The 20138-nt window shown below is 38.2% G+C and overlaps 1 protein-coding gene across 1 annotated transcript in view; it reads left to right on the top strand.

The window, feature by feature from the left end:
• LOC103505059 (protein gooseberry-like) overlaps nt 1-20138 on the top strand; it is a 97502-nt gene that overhangs the window by 54377 nt on the left and 22987 nt on the right. Inside the window, exon 3 of the mRNA XM_026820450.1 lies at nt 4063-4376. Coding sequence (XP_026676251.1) covers nt 4063-4376 — 314 coding nt within the window. The remainder of the gene's footprint in view (nt 1-4062; nt 4377-20138) is intronic.

The following is a 20138-nucleotide window of genomic DNA, read 5'->3' as shown; positions in this document are numbered from 1 at the left end:
GGATAGGACTGGTGCGGGTATATCGGAGTGTCAAAAATTTGGTATGAAATTGTTGGTGAAATTGAGATTCGTTCTCCCATCCAAATTGTAGCTGACGCGTGGAAAGTTGATAGTGTGGCTGAAGCTTGAAGCTTGACTATCCTAGCTTTGAAATGGTTTGAAAGCTACAGCTTGGGAACTTGGTTTTGATATACGGGCCGTGCTAATCGGATTTGATTCCGGGCGGGACGCGCGATGGTCATTTATTTTTCACCAAAGTAGATAGGATAGGACTGGTGCAGGTATATCGGAGTGTCAAAAATTCGGTATGAAATTGTTGGTGAAATTGAGATTCGTTCTCCCATCCAAATTGTAGCTGACGCGTGGAAAGTTGATGGTGTGGCTGAAGCTTGACTATCCTAGCTTTGAAATGGTTTTAAAGCTACAGCTTGGGAACTTGGTTTTGATAGTTTTGTATTTTTTTGTGTACAATCTGGTAGAAATACCTTCCCATGTTAGGTAGGTACTTGTGACCTGCTTGGGTAACCGTAAGATTTATACCATTTTTTTTTTTTTTTTTTTTTTTTTTAGAAAAACCCATAATATCTAGTGTAAGTCCTCAAAGCGCGGGGCCCCCAAAAGCGCGGGGCCCGTGGCAGTCTGCCATTCTGCCTTATGGGTAATCCGGCCCTGATGAACGGCATGAGCACTACGTTGCGGATTTGATTTCCGCTTTAAATACTAGATAAGAGCAAATTCAATTTTCAGTTGGGAAATTCAATTTTCAATCTATCAATTGATGCCTCTAGAAATTTGTAAATTTGACATGTATTGTCTTCTATTATTAAGAACGACATATTCAATCAACGGATCAACCTAATAACTTCTTATCATTTATATTAAAAACATAATATTTCAATTCATCATCTCTTTTCTTCTTTTTCAATAACAGAATACCTACTTGCTATGCACAAAATCGATTTGAAAATTTTCTCATGTCTCTTTACATTTCGTTTTTCACCCTAGTTAGGATGGAAAATTTGGGTTAGGGGGTTAAATGAATAAGTTAGGAAATAGGGAGAAGAGGGGCTGAAAATAATCGTAAACGATAAATTCAGTCAGCCATTGTTTGTTCTTTCTAATGGTGGCCATATTTGAGAAATTTTAAAATTTAATATCCGTCTTTATAAACGGCTCTTGTACGTCCAACAAACAACCTAAATTTTCCATTACCTAGTAGTCTCATATTTTCTTGATTCACACCAACTTTTCTCCATCTAAAAATAATTCGAAGGAAAATCCTGTAAAGTAGAATAAAATATATCTATCTCTTTCTTCCCCTTTTCTCGTGTTCAGACGGGGACGGCGTTTTTCGTCATCCTCTCAATCAGCCCTGGGCTGATTGCTTTGGCTAACATTTGGTTTTGTCTACAAAAATTTACGAGTGAATGCCTTTCGCATTCAACCTTTGGTAGTTCTTTAGCAAGGAAAATGTCAGGCTGGTATCTTCTCTGTTAAAAGTCCCCCTGACAAATCAAGCTGTCCTACTCCCTGTTCAAAGTTCCCCAGCCAGACAAGTCTACTGAAAATCTATAAAAAAAAAAAAGTCGTTCTCACCATCTGAAGGTCGCCCATCGCTCCAGATAGTAAATGCCTGATATTTTAGGATTTAGGGTAGACGCACCAGTCCGTTGTCGCGTGGGTGGTGTCGGCAAAAGAAGATTACACGGTGTGTGACCCTATAATCTGTGAACATAATCAATGTAGTTAAACGAATCATCAAATCACGACCAGTTTGATTCTCAAAAAAAAACCTAAGAAGAAGAAGAAGAAGAAGAAGAAGAAGAAGAAGAAGAAGAAGAAGAAGAAGAAGAAGAAGAAGAAGAAGAGGTAATAATAATAATTATGTAAGGTACTAATAATTATGTAAGGTTTTCTTCTGTAATATAACCCACGTCACGCGTCACGTCACAACTTTTAAGAAGTACGAAATCCAAAGTGCAAATTTCTCATAGAACGCAAACCTGGTAAGGACGAGTCGCTTCATCTGCTGTTCCTCCTATACCGTTCTGCCGGCACTGGTCTGGCTAATTTCAATCACCAATCATCTTTCAATCCACTAAAGTTAATTACATATGGGTCTTTAACTAAATGATGCCCATTATAGCGTGCTGTCTAATTAGACAGCTGAGTCATTCATCAATGGAGAAAACCTCCAGGTCAAACTGTTTAGTATTACCAGCTCAAAATTAGCGGACGAAAGGATTCTTCTTGCGTGGCTCTTCTTCTTTGAGACAATGAGTTATGGCGTTATGAATATGTGGATTGTGGATATTATGATTATACAGTCGAACATGGATATAAGAGAATCCTGGATATAAGAGAAAATTTTGTGGGCCCCTCATTTTTGAGCCGAAAACCTGGATATAAGAGAAGAAATATAAGGGAAACCTGGATATAAGAGAAAACCTCGATATAAGAGAATTTTTTTCTGGTCCAAGGTAATCGATTTACCTCTATATAAGAGAATTCTCTACCTCGGACCTCTACTATTTAAGAGAATCCCCTTATATACCTCTATATAAGAGAATTCTCTACCTCGGACCTCTATGTAAGAGAATTCGTCCAAAGGTCACATTATAAGAGAAACTGGATTTAGTGGAAACCTGGATATAAGAAAAAAAAAGATCGGTCTCCTGGATTCTCTAATATCCAGTTTCGACTGTAATGAATATGGGTACTAGGTATAGGGTGTACTGGTATGGGTAGACATTACGTTTGATAAGTAGCTTGGCTCTTGATGATAAGAACCTGATATGTAAAAACACAATAGGTAGTGAGTTATGTAAAGAACCTTAATAAAAAAAAAGATGGAATATGAATAATAAGTTCAATGACATCTCTGTCTATAAATTCTATCTCCCGCTTTTGCCAAGAAATTTGGCACAAGTCGTTGAAAAACACTTTCACTCATTCAGATATCAAAATGAACGTTTATTTTGGCCCATCCACTAAGGCCGGGGGCCAAAAAGTGAGTTTAAACTCCGTTTAAGCTATCTGATTGGCTGAAATTTTTGGAATTTTTTGAAATCAACCAATCAAGCGTCCATTGTGGTTTGGGCTTTTCTTTTCAAGTTCAAAGAAAGTTTTACCTATGTATGTACTTGTGTGTATGTCTGTAGGTTCGTTTGTAGCTACGTATGCTCGTGTGGGTAAAATGATGAGATTAATAAATAGTGTCTCATCTGTGTCCTAACGAGATTTAGTGAAGAATTAAGTGGTTCCCTAATCCCCTTAATAAAGGGATAAGCACTTATTGTAATATTGTTAATGAAACAAATTAATTTTACTACTTTTCAGCTAAACTCAATTAAATGAGAACCTGAAACCCGAACACATATAGGTATATCTGTAGCTAAACCATGTCTTTACCGAAAATTAGATTCAGTTTTCTGCCTTTTTTCACTGGTAAATTATCTAGTGAACATCTTTTCAACAGCTCAAAACTCTCGGTCATTAATAAAAACGTGAAGTGTGAAAAAGCGAACACCATTTGCTGTCTTTCCAATGTGAGAGAGCTTGTTAGAGGAGTAAGTAATAATTTTTAAACAAACAGTAACGAATTTCCTATGAAAATTCGAATAATACAGAAATTGGTAATGGAAAAAAATGGGTGACGTTTATTTTTGCAAGGGGGAGAGGTCTTACATGTTGCATGTGTCAACTGCAATGATTAAATGTTCAGATGGGGTCGGCGTTTGTCGTCGGCCTCTCAATCAGCTTTAGAGTAATCGCTTTGAGGCCAACTGGTTTTGGCTAAACAAAATTTTCCGAGCGGGATGCCCTTCGCACTCAAGCTTCGCTATTGATATAGCGTGAAGAAATTTGGGCTAGTCTTCTCCCTGTTTATAGTCCCTCAGCCAGACTAGTTATTATTATTACCTAATAGTACATAACTCTTTGTGATATCAAAATTTTGCGAAACACGTGATGAAGTACGCAGTTGTAAATTTGCTTGTCTTGGCAAAATAAATAATATACCTAAATGTACAATCCGAGTTACCGAATGTAATCTTGTTTCAGGCCAAGGCAGAGTGAATCAACTGGGCGGTGTGTTCATCAACGGCCGACCTTTGCCGAATCACATCCGATTGAAAATCGTAGAAATGGCCGCGGCCGGTGTTCGGCCGTGCGTGATATCCCGACAGTTGAGAGTTAGTCACGGGTGTGTGTCAAAAATTTTGAACCGCTATCAAGAAACGGGCAGCATTCGGCCGGGAGTCATCGGCGGAAGTAAACCCAGAGTAGCCACTCCTGATGTAGAGAAGAGAATAGAAGAATATAAGAAAACCAACCCCAATATAACCAGCTGGGAAGTCCGGGATAAACTAATCAAGGTAAGTACCTACCAATAGTATATTAGCTATTATTTATTTAAATTATTTTTTGTTAGTGAGATCATTCGGGATAAAATATCTAGGAAGCACGTTATTGTGCCCCCAAAACCAAGCACAAAATTGTGATTCCATAGTCTCTGATCAAACTGATTCAATAGAGTGAACAGTACAAAGTCAAAAGCATCATCAACGTCAAAGCATGGGAATCAGAATCAGTCAAGACCCAACGCAAGTCCTCGATATTATTCCTTCCAAAATGAATAAAACACAAGCACTCATCAATAACATCAAAACCCATACCTATCCACCCAATACCCAATATTATACATGCTAAAACACTATGGTTTATACACAAAAACACCACGAGAATGTAGTTTATCAGAGAGAAAAAACTGTTTAGAAAGTGTTCCGAGCCGGCGCGGTATGGTGTTGAAAAGTGTTTGGCGGTGTTTTGATTACAAGCTCTGGAGTGCCGCGGAACGCCCCCCCATCTGATCCGTATCTGTATGATAACTGCCTCGACTACCTAATAATAACTTGTTAGTTGGCCCTATGACTATGATGTAAAAGGGAAATAACAACATTAAATTATAGGTATATTAAGGTATCTCCTTCAAAATTGAAGAAATGCCCCTTTAAATTTCAATCTTCTTCTTTTTCTCTTTGCCTTTTTCCGTGTTCAGACGGGGTCGACTTTAAATTTCCCTTTTACATTTCAATAAGCATCCTTTAATCTCAAAAGTTCGTCTTCTGTTTGTGACAGTGACACCCAGTATATGGTCTGTAACTGTGGCTTAAGAAGAAGAATAGCTGTGAACGACGTAGGTTAGGAGACAATTACCAACCTATCTATTCATATTAACTCCATGTCCTATGGACATGTAAATCCACAGTCATGGCTTAGAACCAGTGTTTGGGTGTTCCTGGCTACTCCAGATTTGGCTTTTGAAAGAAAACCAAAGAATGGACACAAATAAAGTGAGGTTTAGAACTGACATTTCACTATCCAATATCTCTGTGTCGTCTCTGCATGAGTGCGGATAACTTGCGGGATTCAGGTGATACGCTGTGACAAAGGTCCTAGGTTCAAGTCTCGCTTAGTTTTAAATAAATAAATGCAGTTTCTTTGTGTTATTATGTCACAACTTTGGTGCTCGCTGCAGCATTCCTTTCGGTTTTTTTTTTTTTTTTTTTTTTTTTTTTTTTTTTTTTTTTTTGTTTTTTTCAGAAGCTTTAGCAAAAATCGGCCTTTATGATTGCACGATCTTCACTTATACCCGTTTCCCGTTACCCTCTTTTATCACAGACATGTAATTCAGCACTGATTCAGAATGTTCTCTGAGATCGATCTATCAACCAGACCTAACCAGTGGATTCAAGGTACCTACATTGTGTAATAGTAATAACATCATTGAATGGTATCCAAATTGCCATGGTCTGTTATAGACCAGTTTTTCATAACTTTTAAAGTTGCTTTTTCTTCATAATTTTTATCCAAAAGCAACTGTTCTAATGAATGCAAATCTCAAAGTTGCCTCTGGTTTTAACCATCATTAGAATAAAGAAGGTGCTTGGAAGGATAAGTATACCTACATGGGTTAAGTATCGGTATATTTTTATGCGTACCTAATTAGGTAACTAATTATCTATTAGAGTGGTTCATCTCTGAATGATAAAGTGCTGACCATGTCATAATCCTTACAAAATCAATGGCCATATAGGTCACTATTCCAAGGACAATTTTTAGAGAGAAAAAAGAAATCTTTGACCATTATTCTGCACTTCTGCAGTTAGAGTATGGAATTCTCTTCATAAGGACTTAAAAAGTCTGAAAACATTTAAAACCTCCCTTTTAAAACATTGGCCCGACATACAATTACGTTACTAGGTATGTTTGTAAAAGACATTGAAATATTGAAATTACCTATAGAGCGCTTACCTTGAAAAGGATATGAGGAGCCGAAATGACCAACAGATTGTGAGAAGTAATTTCCAGAATAGGCCATTGTACATTGGGGATCGGCACAAAAGGTGAGTAAATCCTATATATTCGTTCGACGCTTTTCAAATTCAAAATCGGGAACAAAAGTAAAGGGTAAAACAAATCTTTTGAGGAATTTCTATTTTCACAAAAAAGCACTTATTCCTACATACTTAATTAATAAACACTAAAAGCACAAACATTTGCTTTTAAAAATGGGATATTACTGATATTAGGTATGATTGGTAGGTAATCCGGAATTATTTCGAGATACCTATCTGCAAGAGATTAAAAAGATTCAGACACAAACTTCCACTGCATTGACCATTTGACGCTAAGTTGTTTGAACTTTTGATTCCGTCAACGAAGAACGAACAAATAGCTATTTGAAATGATCAATTACGTATAGGTACTAACTATATTGTTAGTAAACTCCCGGGGAAATCTAAAGGTTCAGGCAATTAAGTTAACCTAGTAATTAGATCAATTATAACTATAACTACTAATTAGAACTTTCAGCACAATTCAGAACACACGGAAGTATCGCACTATCGGGTTGATTTTATTTCAAAAGAACCATCAAAGAATCAACAAAACAAGGGAGTTTTTCCCGATTGTACTGTTTTGCAACCCTAATGAAAAACATAATCAGAGAGGGGTACAAAAAATCTGCTCCGGGATCATAGAGAATAATCCTCGCTTGGAATTGGTCCCTTTTCTGAACCAATCAAAAGTGGTGAGAGATCCCCGTAACTCGGCACACACAACGAATTTGACACAGTTCCGCTGAATTTTCATCTCATTTATCATGATAATAAAATGCGATATTCTATCCTAGGAGCACATCTGTCCCGAGCTCCATGTATTTAACTATTGTTTCCACAGTCGTATTTGTTGAGAGATGAGGTCTTTCCAGCTTAGATGGCTTCGTAAATTCGTGTAAGCTTAAGCCATCTTTTGGGGCTGTTTGCCCCTACACCTAAGCCTCAGAGTGGGCTTTTTGTGAGCGGAGTTAAGCTGGTTCCTTACTGAGCTCGAAGATCTGGGCGATCTTTAGTAGCTTTTTGGTAAAGGTGTTTCCCTAGATGGCTTGGAAGATAGAGTTCCTACCTTGTAATAATCTCGGCCACTCACGGTTAGACCTGCCTCTGTCAAATGGTCTGAGTCTGAGCGTGAATGAACGGCAGGGCCGGATTAGCCCCCCGCGGGGCCCGGGGCAGTTTCAAAGGCGCGGGGCCCCAGTTTGGGCTGATCGAACTTAAAATTTTCAGCGCCGCAGGCGAAATTTTTCAAAAATTAGGTAGATATGTGCCTCATCCTGCCCCACCAGCCTTCTCCATTCTTGTCTGTCCTGGGCGATGGTCTGCCAATCTTGTCGGATTCCAATGGATTCGAGAGATTCCCTCTCACCACCTTCCCATGTGTTTCTTGGTCGTCAAACGGGTCGAGGGTTGGAGTATTGTAGGTTGAGGGTTTTCTTGATATTGGATGCCTCTTCTGCTCGAGCCACATATCCTGCCCACTGGAGTATCTTAGCTCGGCAAAGTATGGAAATCAATTTTTCTTACCTGCACAGCTGAACTGCGCAGGCAAACTGTACCTACCGTGGATGGTCGAACAATCGGACATCCGCGGGATATTTAGTAGTCCCAGTAAGGTATAAAAAGTATCAAAGTTCTTTTCTTCATAGAATCAGAGAGCGGGTTCTTCCTTTACCCCATCACTTTTGGTCACCGCTGATTTCGTTGTCTTTAAGATTGCCTATACAATGGCTCTTGTGGATGGTCATAGACTCAAAGGTGGTGCTAGTAAGTAACAGATTTAAAGTCACACAACTTGCGCCCAATGGGTTACAGTTTAGGGCTTTAGGTTACACCTTCAAAGGACTTCCAAGATCTAGTTTTTCTAGTTAGTTTTCTTTAAGTTGAGCTTAAAATTTTTCGACGTTTCTTATCTTCAGCGATATGTGTAGAGTCATTTAGAGTGTAGACTTGTAGAGCTAAGATTGCCAAGAAACTAGAGACTCTAACATTGCCAAACTGTTGGAGGAGGTGCTTGGTTAAAGAGGAAATTTTTCTGACGAAATCCATATTGAACATACCTAAATGAACATTGATGGTTACATACGACATTCATGCTACAATTGCTACACATCACTGCTATTATAGTTGTGGAAGTATACACGGCGTACCTACATGGAATTTCTTCGACTTGTAGAGCTAAGATTGCCAAGAAACTAGAGACTCTAACATTGCCAAACTGTTGGAGGAGGTGCTTGGTTAAAGAGGAAATTTTTTTGACGAAATCCATATTGAACATTGATGGTTACATACGACATTCATGCTACACATCACTGCTAGTTGTGGAAGTACTCACACGGCCGACGGCGTACCTACATGGAATTTCTTGCCATTAAAAAAATAAACAAGGCGGCACAACGCGCTATGTTTGCTGTGATTACAATGAAAGTAGAAATAATGAGAAGCAACAATAAATAAAGCCGAGAAATAGCAAACATGAAAGGGAATTTGAATACGAATAGAACAGGGGGACCCCTCACCAGTTTTGATTGGTTCAGAAAAGGGACCAATTCCAAGCGAGGATTATTCTCTATGATCCCAGAGCAGATTTTTTGTACCCCTCTCTGATTATGTTTTTCATTATTAGGGTTGCAAAACAGTAAAATCGGGAAAAACTCCCTTCTTTTGTTGATTCTTTGATGGTTCTTTTGAAATAAAGTCAACCCGATAGTGCGATACTTCCGTGTGTTCTGAATCGTGCTGAAAGTTCTAATTAGTAGTTATAGTTATAATTGATCTAATTAGTAGGTTAACTTAATTGCCTAAACCTTTAGATTTTCCCGGGAGTTTACTAATAATATAGTTAGTACCTATACGTAATTGATCATTTCGAATAGCTATTTGTTCGTTGACGGAATCAAAAGTTCAAACAACTTTGCGTCAAATGGTCAATAAAGTGGAAGTTTGTGTCTGAATCTTTTTAATCTCTTGCAGACAGGTATCTCGAAATAATTCCGGATTACCTACCAATCATACTTAATATCAGTAATATCCCATTTCTAAAAGCAAACGTTTGTGCTTTTAGTGTTTATTAATTAAGTATGTAGGAATAAGTGTTTTTTTGTGAAAATAGAAATTCCTCAAAAGATTTGTTTTACCCTTTACTTTTGTTCCCGATTTTGAATTTGAAAAGCGTCGAACGAATATAGGATTTACCTACCTTTTGTGCCGATCTCCAATGTACAATGGCCTATTCTGGAAATTACTTCTCACAATCTGTTGGCCATTTCGGCTCCTCGTATCCTTTTCAAGGTAAGTGCTCTGCCTCATAGATAGAGAGGATCCTCAACTCTGACACCTCATAGCAACCTATAAAGCTTGGTACACACGTTACGATAATTTGGTTTAATGGAAATTTAACGTGATTGTATACCGAAAAGCTAAGAGTAGGAGGAATTTTTAAGTGTGTTAAGCTGTTAACAATACTTCAAGCTTGATTGAAGTCTACTTAAATGCTTGTCACAAATATCTACCGCCTACCGTTCCCCAATTATTACACCTAGATAAATTTTATGGCATGACTTGGACTCGAACCACCAACCTCCAGCGTTAACCACTGCACCACTGGGGGTTAGTGCTAAGAACTGTTTTAAGGTACTTACCTACTTGATGTAAAGATGAAATACTAGACTGAACCGAAATCATTTTCTTCACACTGGCCTTCACACTAGCTCTACAAAACCTGGAGACAATTGGGAGCGTGTGACCCAGGGTTAACACCAGGAATATGACTTTGACCATCACACGCGCGTGAGGTGAGAAATTTACGTACACTATGAACACCATGAACTTGTGATGGTATGTGTGTGATGGGCAGAGGACATTCTACTCAGTATAATTATACGAGTAGGTGTCCACTTGTCCAGGTATTGAGTTGATCAAATGCTCTTAGATTTATGATATCAATGGGATTTGTCTCCTAGCGTTATGCCAATGTTAAAGTATGATTTTGTAAAAGCATTAACACTTTTTTACGTCTTCCAATGTTGTACCACCATGTCTTAAAAGGTACTTGTAAAACTAAGCGAGACTACCAAATAGTCAATGCCGACTTCAATGGCATAACTACTGTACATTGTTCTACACGATAATGACATTCCCAAAGCCCGGTACACAGGCTACGACCTATCTCCCAACTTGATGGTCTTTCCAATCTGGTTCCATCCTGGTCTTTCGATAGATCTTTGCTCTGTGCGGTATTTAGGCGGAATTCAGGTCTAAACGAGCGAAATTTTGGGCAAACATCGCGTACACAAGAAACGACGGAATTTACTTTGTCTTTCTGAAGGAAACTTTATTCATAATTTTATCTCGGGTTAGGTAAACACGGAAGGATATCCACCTGATCCGTTGTGTAAACAGAAATACCTTTAACAATAGATAGGTATAGGGAATAGGAAGGTATAATAAGGATTAAGGATGTAGGCACTTGATTCGAATAGGAATAGGAAACAGTGCCTAATATTTTTTTCTGTCCTACCAAACTTATGGAACCCATAATAATTAAGTAGGTAGATTAAAGGATTTTAGTGGAAAAAGAAGAAAAAGTTCATTTTGTGAACGTGTATCTATCGACATTTCTTGACATCAATGGAAACGCTGCGCGCTGCTAGATACGTAACATCATAAGATGAAAACCTACCTATGTATGTACCTAGGTACCTATGTATGTACCAATTGTACCTAGATACCTCGTCCAAATTCAAAATTCTGCTTTTCCATTGGCTATTACACTTGTAAGATACTTTTCCATACTTTGGTGATTTAGGGCACAGGTAGGCAGACCGAGTTGGGACTGTCTGGCTAGGGGACGCGACGTAGGTACAGAGAGGGTAGACTTGCGTCTAGCTATGGGATTATAAAACAGGGAATAGCTTTCTCCTATCCTGCCTTCCTTCTCTCTTTGATTTCGGGACGATAAGACCTTAGCAGTACAAGTTCCCTCTATCAAACCTCTTGGGAAAAAAGTTGGGAGGCATGTCGTAGCGTATGTAAAAGACAAAGTTGGGATCCGTGTAGCCCGATACATAGACGCCGGACTTGGTGATAGTCAAAAACACCCATATCTCTGGAAAAGGAAAAGTTTGGCAAGAAAATCTCCGCCAAGACGCGCGACGCCACGGTATGGATTCAAGGGTTGAGGGTCAGTGTTCTGTACCACTCGAGCACACGCTAATTGACATTTAATATTTTTTGTGTGGGTAGTTAGGTACTTAAGTATATACGTATTTTATTCATATTGCCCCCAGGTCGTCTGGATGATTCAGACACGGAATCAGAGCCCGGTATTGTGCTGAAAAGGAAACAACGCCGGAGCAGGACCACATTCACATCCGCTCAGTTGGAAGAGTTGGAGAAATCGTTCCAGAGATCTCACTATCCAGACATTTACACGCGGGAAGCCCTGGCGAATAAATTTGGAATGACGGAGACACGAGTACAGGTACAATCAATTAATAAAATAAAATAGACTAAATTTAATTTTATTATAGCAGTTCGTTCTCGGAACAGCTGGCTTTCTTCTATCCTGTCTACCTTCGGTTTCGGGACGATAAGACCCTAGCAGTTACAATCAAACCTCAGAATTCTCCGAAAAGAGCTCCACCCAACCTCTTGCTTTTGAAGAGGTTTGATACAGGGAAACTGTAACAATGGAGGTCTTATCGTCCCGAAAGTGAAAAGAAAACGAAGACAGGATAGGAGAAAGCCAGACGTTTCAAGAATTAAACTTATCTGAGGATAAAGTTCACCCCGGGTGAAAATCATCCTCACGACAAAACACCTAATAATCAAATGATAAAAAATAAAAATCACTTCTATTTCACAGGTAAAAATCTTCTTTTCCTGTAACAAAAAGACAAAAACCCTATAGCCATCGGTCATAAGAACGTAGGCGCTATAGCTGTTGTATTTTCTATAAAACTATACAACCTAAAACCAACCTCAGTGGTGTAGTGGTTAGCACAGTGGACTCTGGATCTGGAGGTTGGTGGTTCGAGTCCTAGTCAAGTCATTAAATTTAACGTAGTTCATCAAGCGAGGAAGGACATTTGTGACAAGTATTTAATGCTCAACACGATTAAAATTCCTTCCTATAAAACTATACAATACAGGAGTATGGGAAACATAAATACCTACTTATATACCACCCTGTCGAAGTTCCTATTGAACCACTGTACTGCAGATTGTCAGGCGGTCTGTTTGAGGCCACCCAAGCTAATCTGTCGTCAAGAGGGGACATCCCGCCCCGTTCAAAAGGGACCTGGACTACTTTTTTTCTCTTCCATGAGCTCATTAAATCCAATAAATAAAATCCATTGTCAAAAAGAGAAGAGACGAAAGAGATTTCTATTCTCTCGCAGTCTCTTTTGTAAACCTACGAATATTAAAAGTCGGGTTTGGTACAAAACCACAGAGCTATTGTGTACTTTACATATGTAATCGAGCGTTCACACATTAGAGTTCAAAACATTACTCTTCTTCTTACACAAAACAAAAATTATAATAACCTATTCGAGAACTGCCTCGGGCAATTCTCTTCTTCATTCATTGAGTCCGGAGATATCTATATGCATATAACGTTACCACTCAGCACCTTATAACGTTGGTGGATTGACAACGAGTGAACCCATCTCGTATCTCGTGGTGTTTGGTAATGCTAGGATGCTTTGGTGTTTTTAGTTTTCGTAATGTATAGGATAGATATATGTTGTCTTGAATCGTGTATTTGATTGTAGGATAATGATTTACCGGATGACTTTTCAATAATAGCTGCGAGGACATGGAAGAAAAGGCATCTACAGGTTTCCTTTGAGTTACGCCGGCGATACCCAACGACTGAATTATTAAATGTCCTCACGCCTGGATTCGAACCAGAATCTCCAGCATTTGCATCCTTTGTGAAATGATCACTGATCCCTGATATTAGAGAGAGCGAACAAAAAACAACTGTAGATGTTAAGGAAATATTGAACCTTTGACTTTCACTACTTGATAACTTGGTATCCATTTAATAATAAGTTCCTTCGGCATAAAACTCGATAAACGACATAAAAAAACCCGAGTACTCCTTAAAGGAGAACAAAATGAATTTACGCCAATCGACAACTAAACTGAATGAACCACTTTGAATTGACCCACGTAAAGGTGTGTCCAAACTTCGACAGGCCGTCGCGTCGATCGACCAGGTAAATCTATGTTGTCGAGGCAGAGTGTACGGTTCATTCGAAATCGATGTCGATCGACGGCCGGTCGACTATGTGTTGACACACCTTTAGATTTTACTATTCGGACACAAATTTTGTAGCCAAAACAAAATGTCAGCCCAAAGCAATCACCCTAGTTAGGGCTGATTGAGAGGCTGAGGAAAACCGCCGACCCCGTCTGTACACCCGAAAAAGCGAAGAAAATGAAGAAGAAGCAGATTCGGACACTATAAAAGTATCTGCTCAAAATTCGTCGTCCTTCTGTCTATCTAATACTCGATTCTCAAAAACAGTATAGTTATAGTCTATAGATATTAGGAGCATTGAGCGTGCTTCATACGATACGGCTATCAATTTGAACCATTTTGGGTCTGTGACCAACTGATTTTGATCAGATACTTAGATGATTTGAAACGGACAAGGAAAGATCCCTATACTAACCATCTTAATGGTCTTTGGCTTTTATTTTAATGACAATAGCATTGAGGTTGGTTTGGTTCCCTTTATTTTTAAATTCGCAATAGTGCACTAGTTCGAAATCGGATGGATCAGTTTCGTTCGGTGATTTCATGGTGGCGTCCGAATAATTCGAAAAATCCGATTCACAGGAGTAATTTTTCAACGCCAATTTTCCGTTTTTTTCCACCCTCTTTGCTAAAAATCCCCCTCGTTTTACCTAATTTTTAGTAGTTTGACCTTTACCTAGATTTTTTTCGTAATTTCGAAGATTTCTGGCTCCGAATTTCAACGCTTTTTCAGTTTTATTGATCTAAGTTTTCGTATTATTGAGTTGAGGATAAAAAACATTACGTGGTCCTATGTTGTGACAAACTTTAACCTTTTCTTCTTCTCGTACACCAGTCTATTATACGAGTATTTATTACTATTTATCAGTTTTATATGATAATAGATTCATTGATATAAAAGTTCAATTTGAAGCCATTTTAGTGTTAAAAAAGTTCACAAACCCATGTGAATAAATGAATAAATAATGAATGATGAGAGAAGATATTAATAGAAAATCTCAAATGAGTTGACCCTTTAACTACCCTAAATGGCTCTTGATGTTGACTTGAGAACAAACAAAACCGGTAGTCCGACTCCTTGTTTTATGAACGCTTCTGTGTTAAAAAAGATGGCTTCAAGATACCAGATACTTTCAACCGAAGCAAAAGCTCAGTTTTCATACGTTTAAAAGGTGTCTCCACTAATTCCACATTTCATCCTTGCCAAATTAATGCTTCAATTTCAATCATTCAAAACTCTGTTTAAAAGTTTAAATACTTTAAATATTTCGGTCGTTCTTAACCTCGTTGAAGGCCTCACAAAATCGGACTTTATGGCCGGGGCCACAAGTGAGCGTATCTGAATTAACCTCGGATTAAGCAATCTCATTGGTTGATTTAAAAAATGCCAAAAATTTCAGCCATATAAGGGAAACCTGGATATAAGAGAAAACCTCGATATAAGAGAATTTTTTTCTGGTCCAAGGTAATCGATTTACCTCTATATAAGAGAATTCTCTACCTCGGACCTCTACTATTTAAGAGAATCCCCTTATATACCTCTATATAAGAGAATTCTCTACCTCGGACCTCTACTATTTAAGAGAATCCCCTTATATACCTCTATATAAGAGAATTCTCTACCTCGGACCTCTACTATTTAAGAGAATCCCCTTATATACCTCTATATAAGAGAATTCTCTACCTCGGACCTCTACTATTTAAGAGAATCCCCTTATATACCTCTATATAAGAGAATTCTCTACCTCGGACCTCTACTATTTAAGAGAATCCCCTTATATACCTCTATATAAGAGAATTCTCTACCTCGGACCTCTACTATTTAAGAGAATCCCCTTATATACCTCTATATAAGAGAATTCTCTACCTCGGACCTCTATGTAAGAGAATTCGTCCAAAGGTCACATTATAAGAGAAACTGGATTTAGTGGAAACCTGGATATAAGAAAAAAAAAGATCGGTCTCCTGGATTCTCTAATATCCAGTTTCGACTGTAATGAATATGGGTACTAGGTATAGGGTGTACTGGTATGGGTAGACATTACGTTTGATAAGTAGCTTGGCTCTTGATGATAAGAACCTGATATGTAAAAACACAATAGGTAGTGAGTTATGTAAAGAACCTTAATAAAAAAAAAGATGGAATATGAATAATAAGTTCAATGACATCTCTGTCTATAAATTCTATCTCCCGCTTTTGCCAAGAAATTTGGCACAAGTCGTTGAAAAAGACTTTCACTCATTCAGATATCAAAATGAACGTTTATTTTGGCCCATCCACTAAGGCCGGGGGCCAAAAAGTGAGTTTAAACTCCGTTTAAGCTATCTGATTGGCTGAAATTTTTGGAATTTTTTGAAATCAACCAATCAAGATTGCTCATGCAATCCGAGGTTAATCCAAATACGCTCACTTGTGGCCCCGGCCATAAGACAAACAATCTAAGCCGCCTCGAACAAATAACCGTTGTTGGAGTTGTGAAAAATCTTCGTCTATTAGTCAGACGACGTTTCAGTATCAGCACGGACTTCTATCAACAGAAAGCCAGGGGTTATTCATGAGGACTAATCTGTCATTCTGTCCTAAAGTTAGGATACATTTCGTAATGCATTTGGGTATGCGAGCAATGAATTGCAAGATTTGTTGTTCAATGTAATTAATATGACTTTATGGTAGCAAGGCTGAAATGTAGGACTGCCAAGATTTTGAGCCATATGTGGCTAGGGATTTACAGAATTGAGAGTACTTTTCGGAGTAGTTAAATCGCATCTGTATAGTAGCAATTCAAATTCAATGCGCTCAGTTTGAAAAGCTTGACCAACTCTCAAGATGCATTTATTAAGTATGCTTTTATATCGTTTGATATTCTTCGAAAATCCAGCCCGGAACACCCACAATTCCATCTTCCTTCAGAATCAGAGATCTCCTCAGACCTACATCATGGTCCTACCTCCCTATTTCAAGACTTTTAATGTTACCCCTGTGAATTGCACGGAAGCATTTCATTGCTTAAATGTTATAATTATGTCTTCTTTGATTTTCCTTCTTCTTGATAAAGATCAGTATTTCAAGATTTAATGTTACCCCTGTGAATATTGCACGGAAGCATTTCATTGCTTAAATGTTATAATTATGTCTTCTTTGATTTTCCTTCTTCTTGATAAAGATCAACACTTAGCGCTTAATGTCTGCCAGTACCTAATGATTATGCAGCGAATTTCTGATGTGTGGAGTTAAATATCAAAACTTTGAAATGTGCTATTATGTGGGATAATCACTCTCCTGAATGGCTTACATGTTGCTAAATACTGTTCGTAGTTGGAAATTAAAGAAATTGATTATCAACTGTGTCCGCGGCCCTGGCTACTGAGTTTTCAGAATTATCTGCAAACAGCTAATGTGTGTAATTCCAGAAGGTAATTTGGACCTCATGTAGGAGCTTTTATGGACACAATGAGCAGATGAATGGGCGGGGCAAGGCTATAAACTTGTGCATCAATGATTGAAAAGAAGAAAGGAACTCTGACCACTGACCTTCTCCAGGTTCTAGCCTTTGTATAATTTAACTGCTTAATGACATGGCGGTTGAAATCAATAATAAGAAAACATTGTAATTGATAGGTATAATTTCTCGAAAATTAGAAGAGTCCCTACAATAACGTAGACGGCTTACAACAGCTAGGCTTGGATAGCAGGAAACTTGGTTTGAAAACGTAAAAATTAACAAACGTACGTAAAACAGCTTCAATAAGGAAAGCAGGCGAAGAACACCATTTTGATAAAGACTGTATAGTCATACGGAACAAACTTACCCAACACTTGCACCATCAAAACGGCGGAGACCATCACTAACTATAAATTCTAATCCACAAGCACAAGGTACCATCACTTACTCTTCTCATCCAATGCTTAATGACATGGCGGTTGAAATCAATAATAAGAAAACATTGTAATTGATAGGTATAATTTCTCGAAAATTAGAAGAGTCCCTACATCCCTACAATAACGTGGGTGGCTTACAACAGCTAGGCTTGGATAGCAGAAAACTTGGTTTGAAAACGTAAAACTTAACAAACGTACGTAAAACAGCTTCAATAAGGAAAGCAGGCGAAAAACACCATTTGATCAAGACTGCAGTCACACGGAACAAACTTACCCAACACTTGCGCCATCAAACGGCGGAGACCATCATTTACACTTACTCTTCTCATCCACAAGCACTAGGTATCCACATCATTAAACTTACTAACGACATGACATTTCAAACACCATCACTCTCTGTTCTTCCATTGTTTTCCTGTGGGACTGATTAAAGTTCACAATTAAGCAGAAAATTGAAGCTGCGATGTGTGAAGTGAATTAAATTTCTCTCCTAATGTGAACATGAGCAGGAGGTTTTGCTCATCATATCATTGAGAAGTTGTTCTCTTTCTATTTATGTAACTTTGTTCTTAATATTACCTATAGTTTTGTGGTAATATAAAGACATTTAAACACAATGGATAAGAATCAAGAAAGTGTTAGATTTTGACTAGTATAGAGTGATAACACTGATAACTTGCTTATGAACGTTCTCTAAGGCAGTGTTCCTTATCCTGGACAACCAAAATCCAAATACATCACCTGTGTGGCTGTGTACTTAAATACTCTCATCAAATTACACATAGGTATTCCGATCATCAAATACCAGCCATGTTCACAAATTGAATAAATACGAGTATATCCTGATGGACTCAATGGCCATGTCCTGATGTACATTGAGAAATGCGTTCACAGATTCCATACTTGGACATCAATATACAGTATTCACACGGACATCAGGAATACTGAATTCACATCAGACCTCCATATTCTGGACATCAATACTGAGTTCACAGATTCCATATAATTATACCTACTTAGACATAGCATCAGTGTTCACAGAAAGTGGTCACAGATTCGATATATTTATTCTGAACATTGAGTCCTATGTTCATAGCAAAGAATAATTATGTACGGTTCTGTTCCACCCCATATGTACCTACTATCCAGTCGTCAACGCTTTGCAAATTCTATCAATCCACATAATAAAATTCATGCAAAACCTAAATAAATACCCAGATAGGATATCATGTAATGAAGATTTGATCCATCTCGATTTTAAACCCGACGCTATTTCAATGCTGGATAATTCAGGACTATCTTTATTAAAGAGATGATTTCAGAGCGCACAACAGAAATTTGGCACAAGTCGTTGAAAAACACTTTCACTCATTCAGATATCAAAATGAACGTTTATTTTGGCCCATCCACTAAGGCCGGGGGGCCAAAAAGTGAGTTTAAACTCCGTTTAAGCAATCTGATTGGCTGAAATTTTTTGAAATCAACCAATCAGGATTGCTCATGCAATCCGAGGTTAATCCAAATACGCTCACTTGTGGCCCCGGCCATAAGACAAACAATCTAAGCCGCCTCGAACAAATAACCGTTGTTGGAGTTGTGAAAAATCTTCGTCTATTAGTCAGACGACGTTTCAGTATCAGCACGGACTTCTATCAACAGAAAGCCAGGGGTTATTCATGAGGACTAATCTGTCTTTCTGTCCTAAAGTTGGACTCCGCTAGTCAGAAGACAAATCGTGGCTCTTCTTGTGGGTTACCTAATTGATTTTCTGATGTTTCAAAACTGCTGAGAGTTCGTGTACTTTGCTTGCATTTTAAATGTGGCTCGATTTATCTTCTGTAGCTTTTAAAAAGGATCTATTTATAAATATATAGGTAATGTAGATTTTAGAAGGTAAAGTTTTATGTCCGCCAACTGGACCATGGTCCATGGAATTTTTAATGACGAAACACGTCCATGGGTAAATAAATAGGTTTAAATGATTCTATTAACTTGCTATTAGTAGTAGATATATTTAAGTCAATCAAGTTTCTTCTCACCCACAGGTCAGGGACGGATGAATCAGCTAGGAGGTGTGTTTATCAACGGCCGACCTTTGCCGAATCACATCCGATTGAAAATTGTAGAAATGGCAGCGGCCGGTCGTGGCTCTTCTTGTGGGTTACCTAATTGATTTTCTGATGTTTCAAAACTGCTGAGAGTTCGTGTACTTTGCTTGCATTTTAAATGTGTTTCGATTTATCTTCTGTAGCTTTTAAAAAGGACCTATTTATAAATAGGTATTGTAGATTTTAGAAGGTACAGTTTGATCTCCGCCAACTGGACCATGGTCCATGGAATTTTTAATGACGAAACACGTCCACGCGTAAATAAATAGGTTTAAATGATTCTATTAACTTGCTATAAGTAGTAGATATATTTAAATTAATCAAGTTTCTTCTCACCCACAGGTCAGGGACGGATGAATCAACTAGGAGGTGTGTTTATCAACGGCCGACCTTTGCCGAATCACATCCGATTGAAAATCGTAGAAATGGCCGCGGCCGGTGTTCGGCCGTGCGTGATATCCCGACAGTTGAGAGTTAGTCAC

This window comes from Diaphorina citri, unplaced genomic scaffold (genome assembly GCF_000475195.1).
Source record: "Diaphorina citri unplaced genomic scaffold, Diaci psyllid genome assembly version 1.1 scaffold148, whole genome shotgun sequence".
NCBI classification, from domain to species: domain Eukaryota; kingdom Metazoa; phylum Arthropoda; class Insecta; order Hemiptera; family Psyllidae; genus Diaphorina; species Diaphorina citri.
Note: the sequence above shows the minus strand (reverse complement) of the source record. Positions and strands in the feature narration are given on the sequence as shown.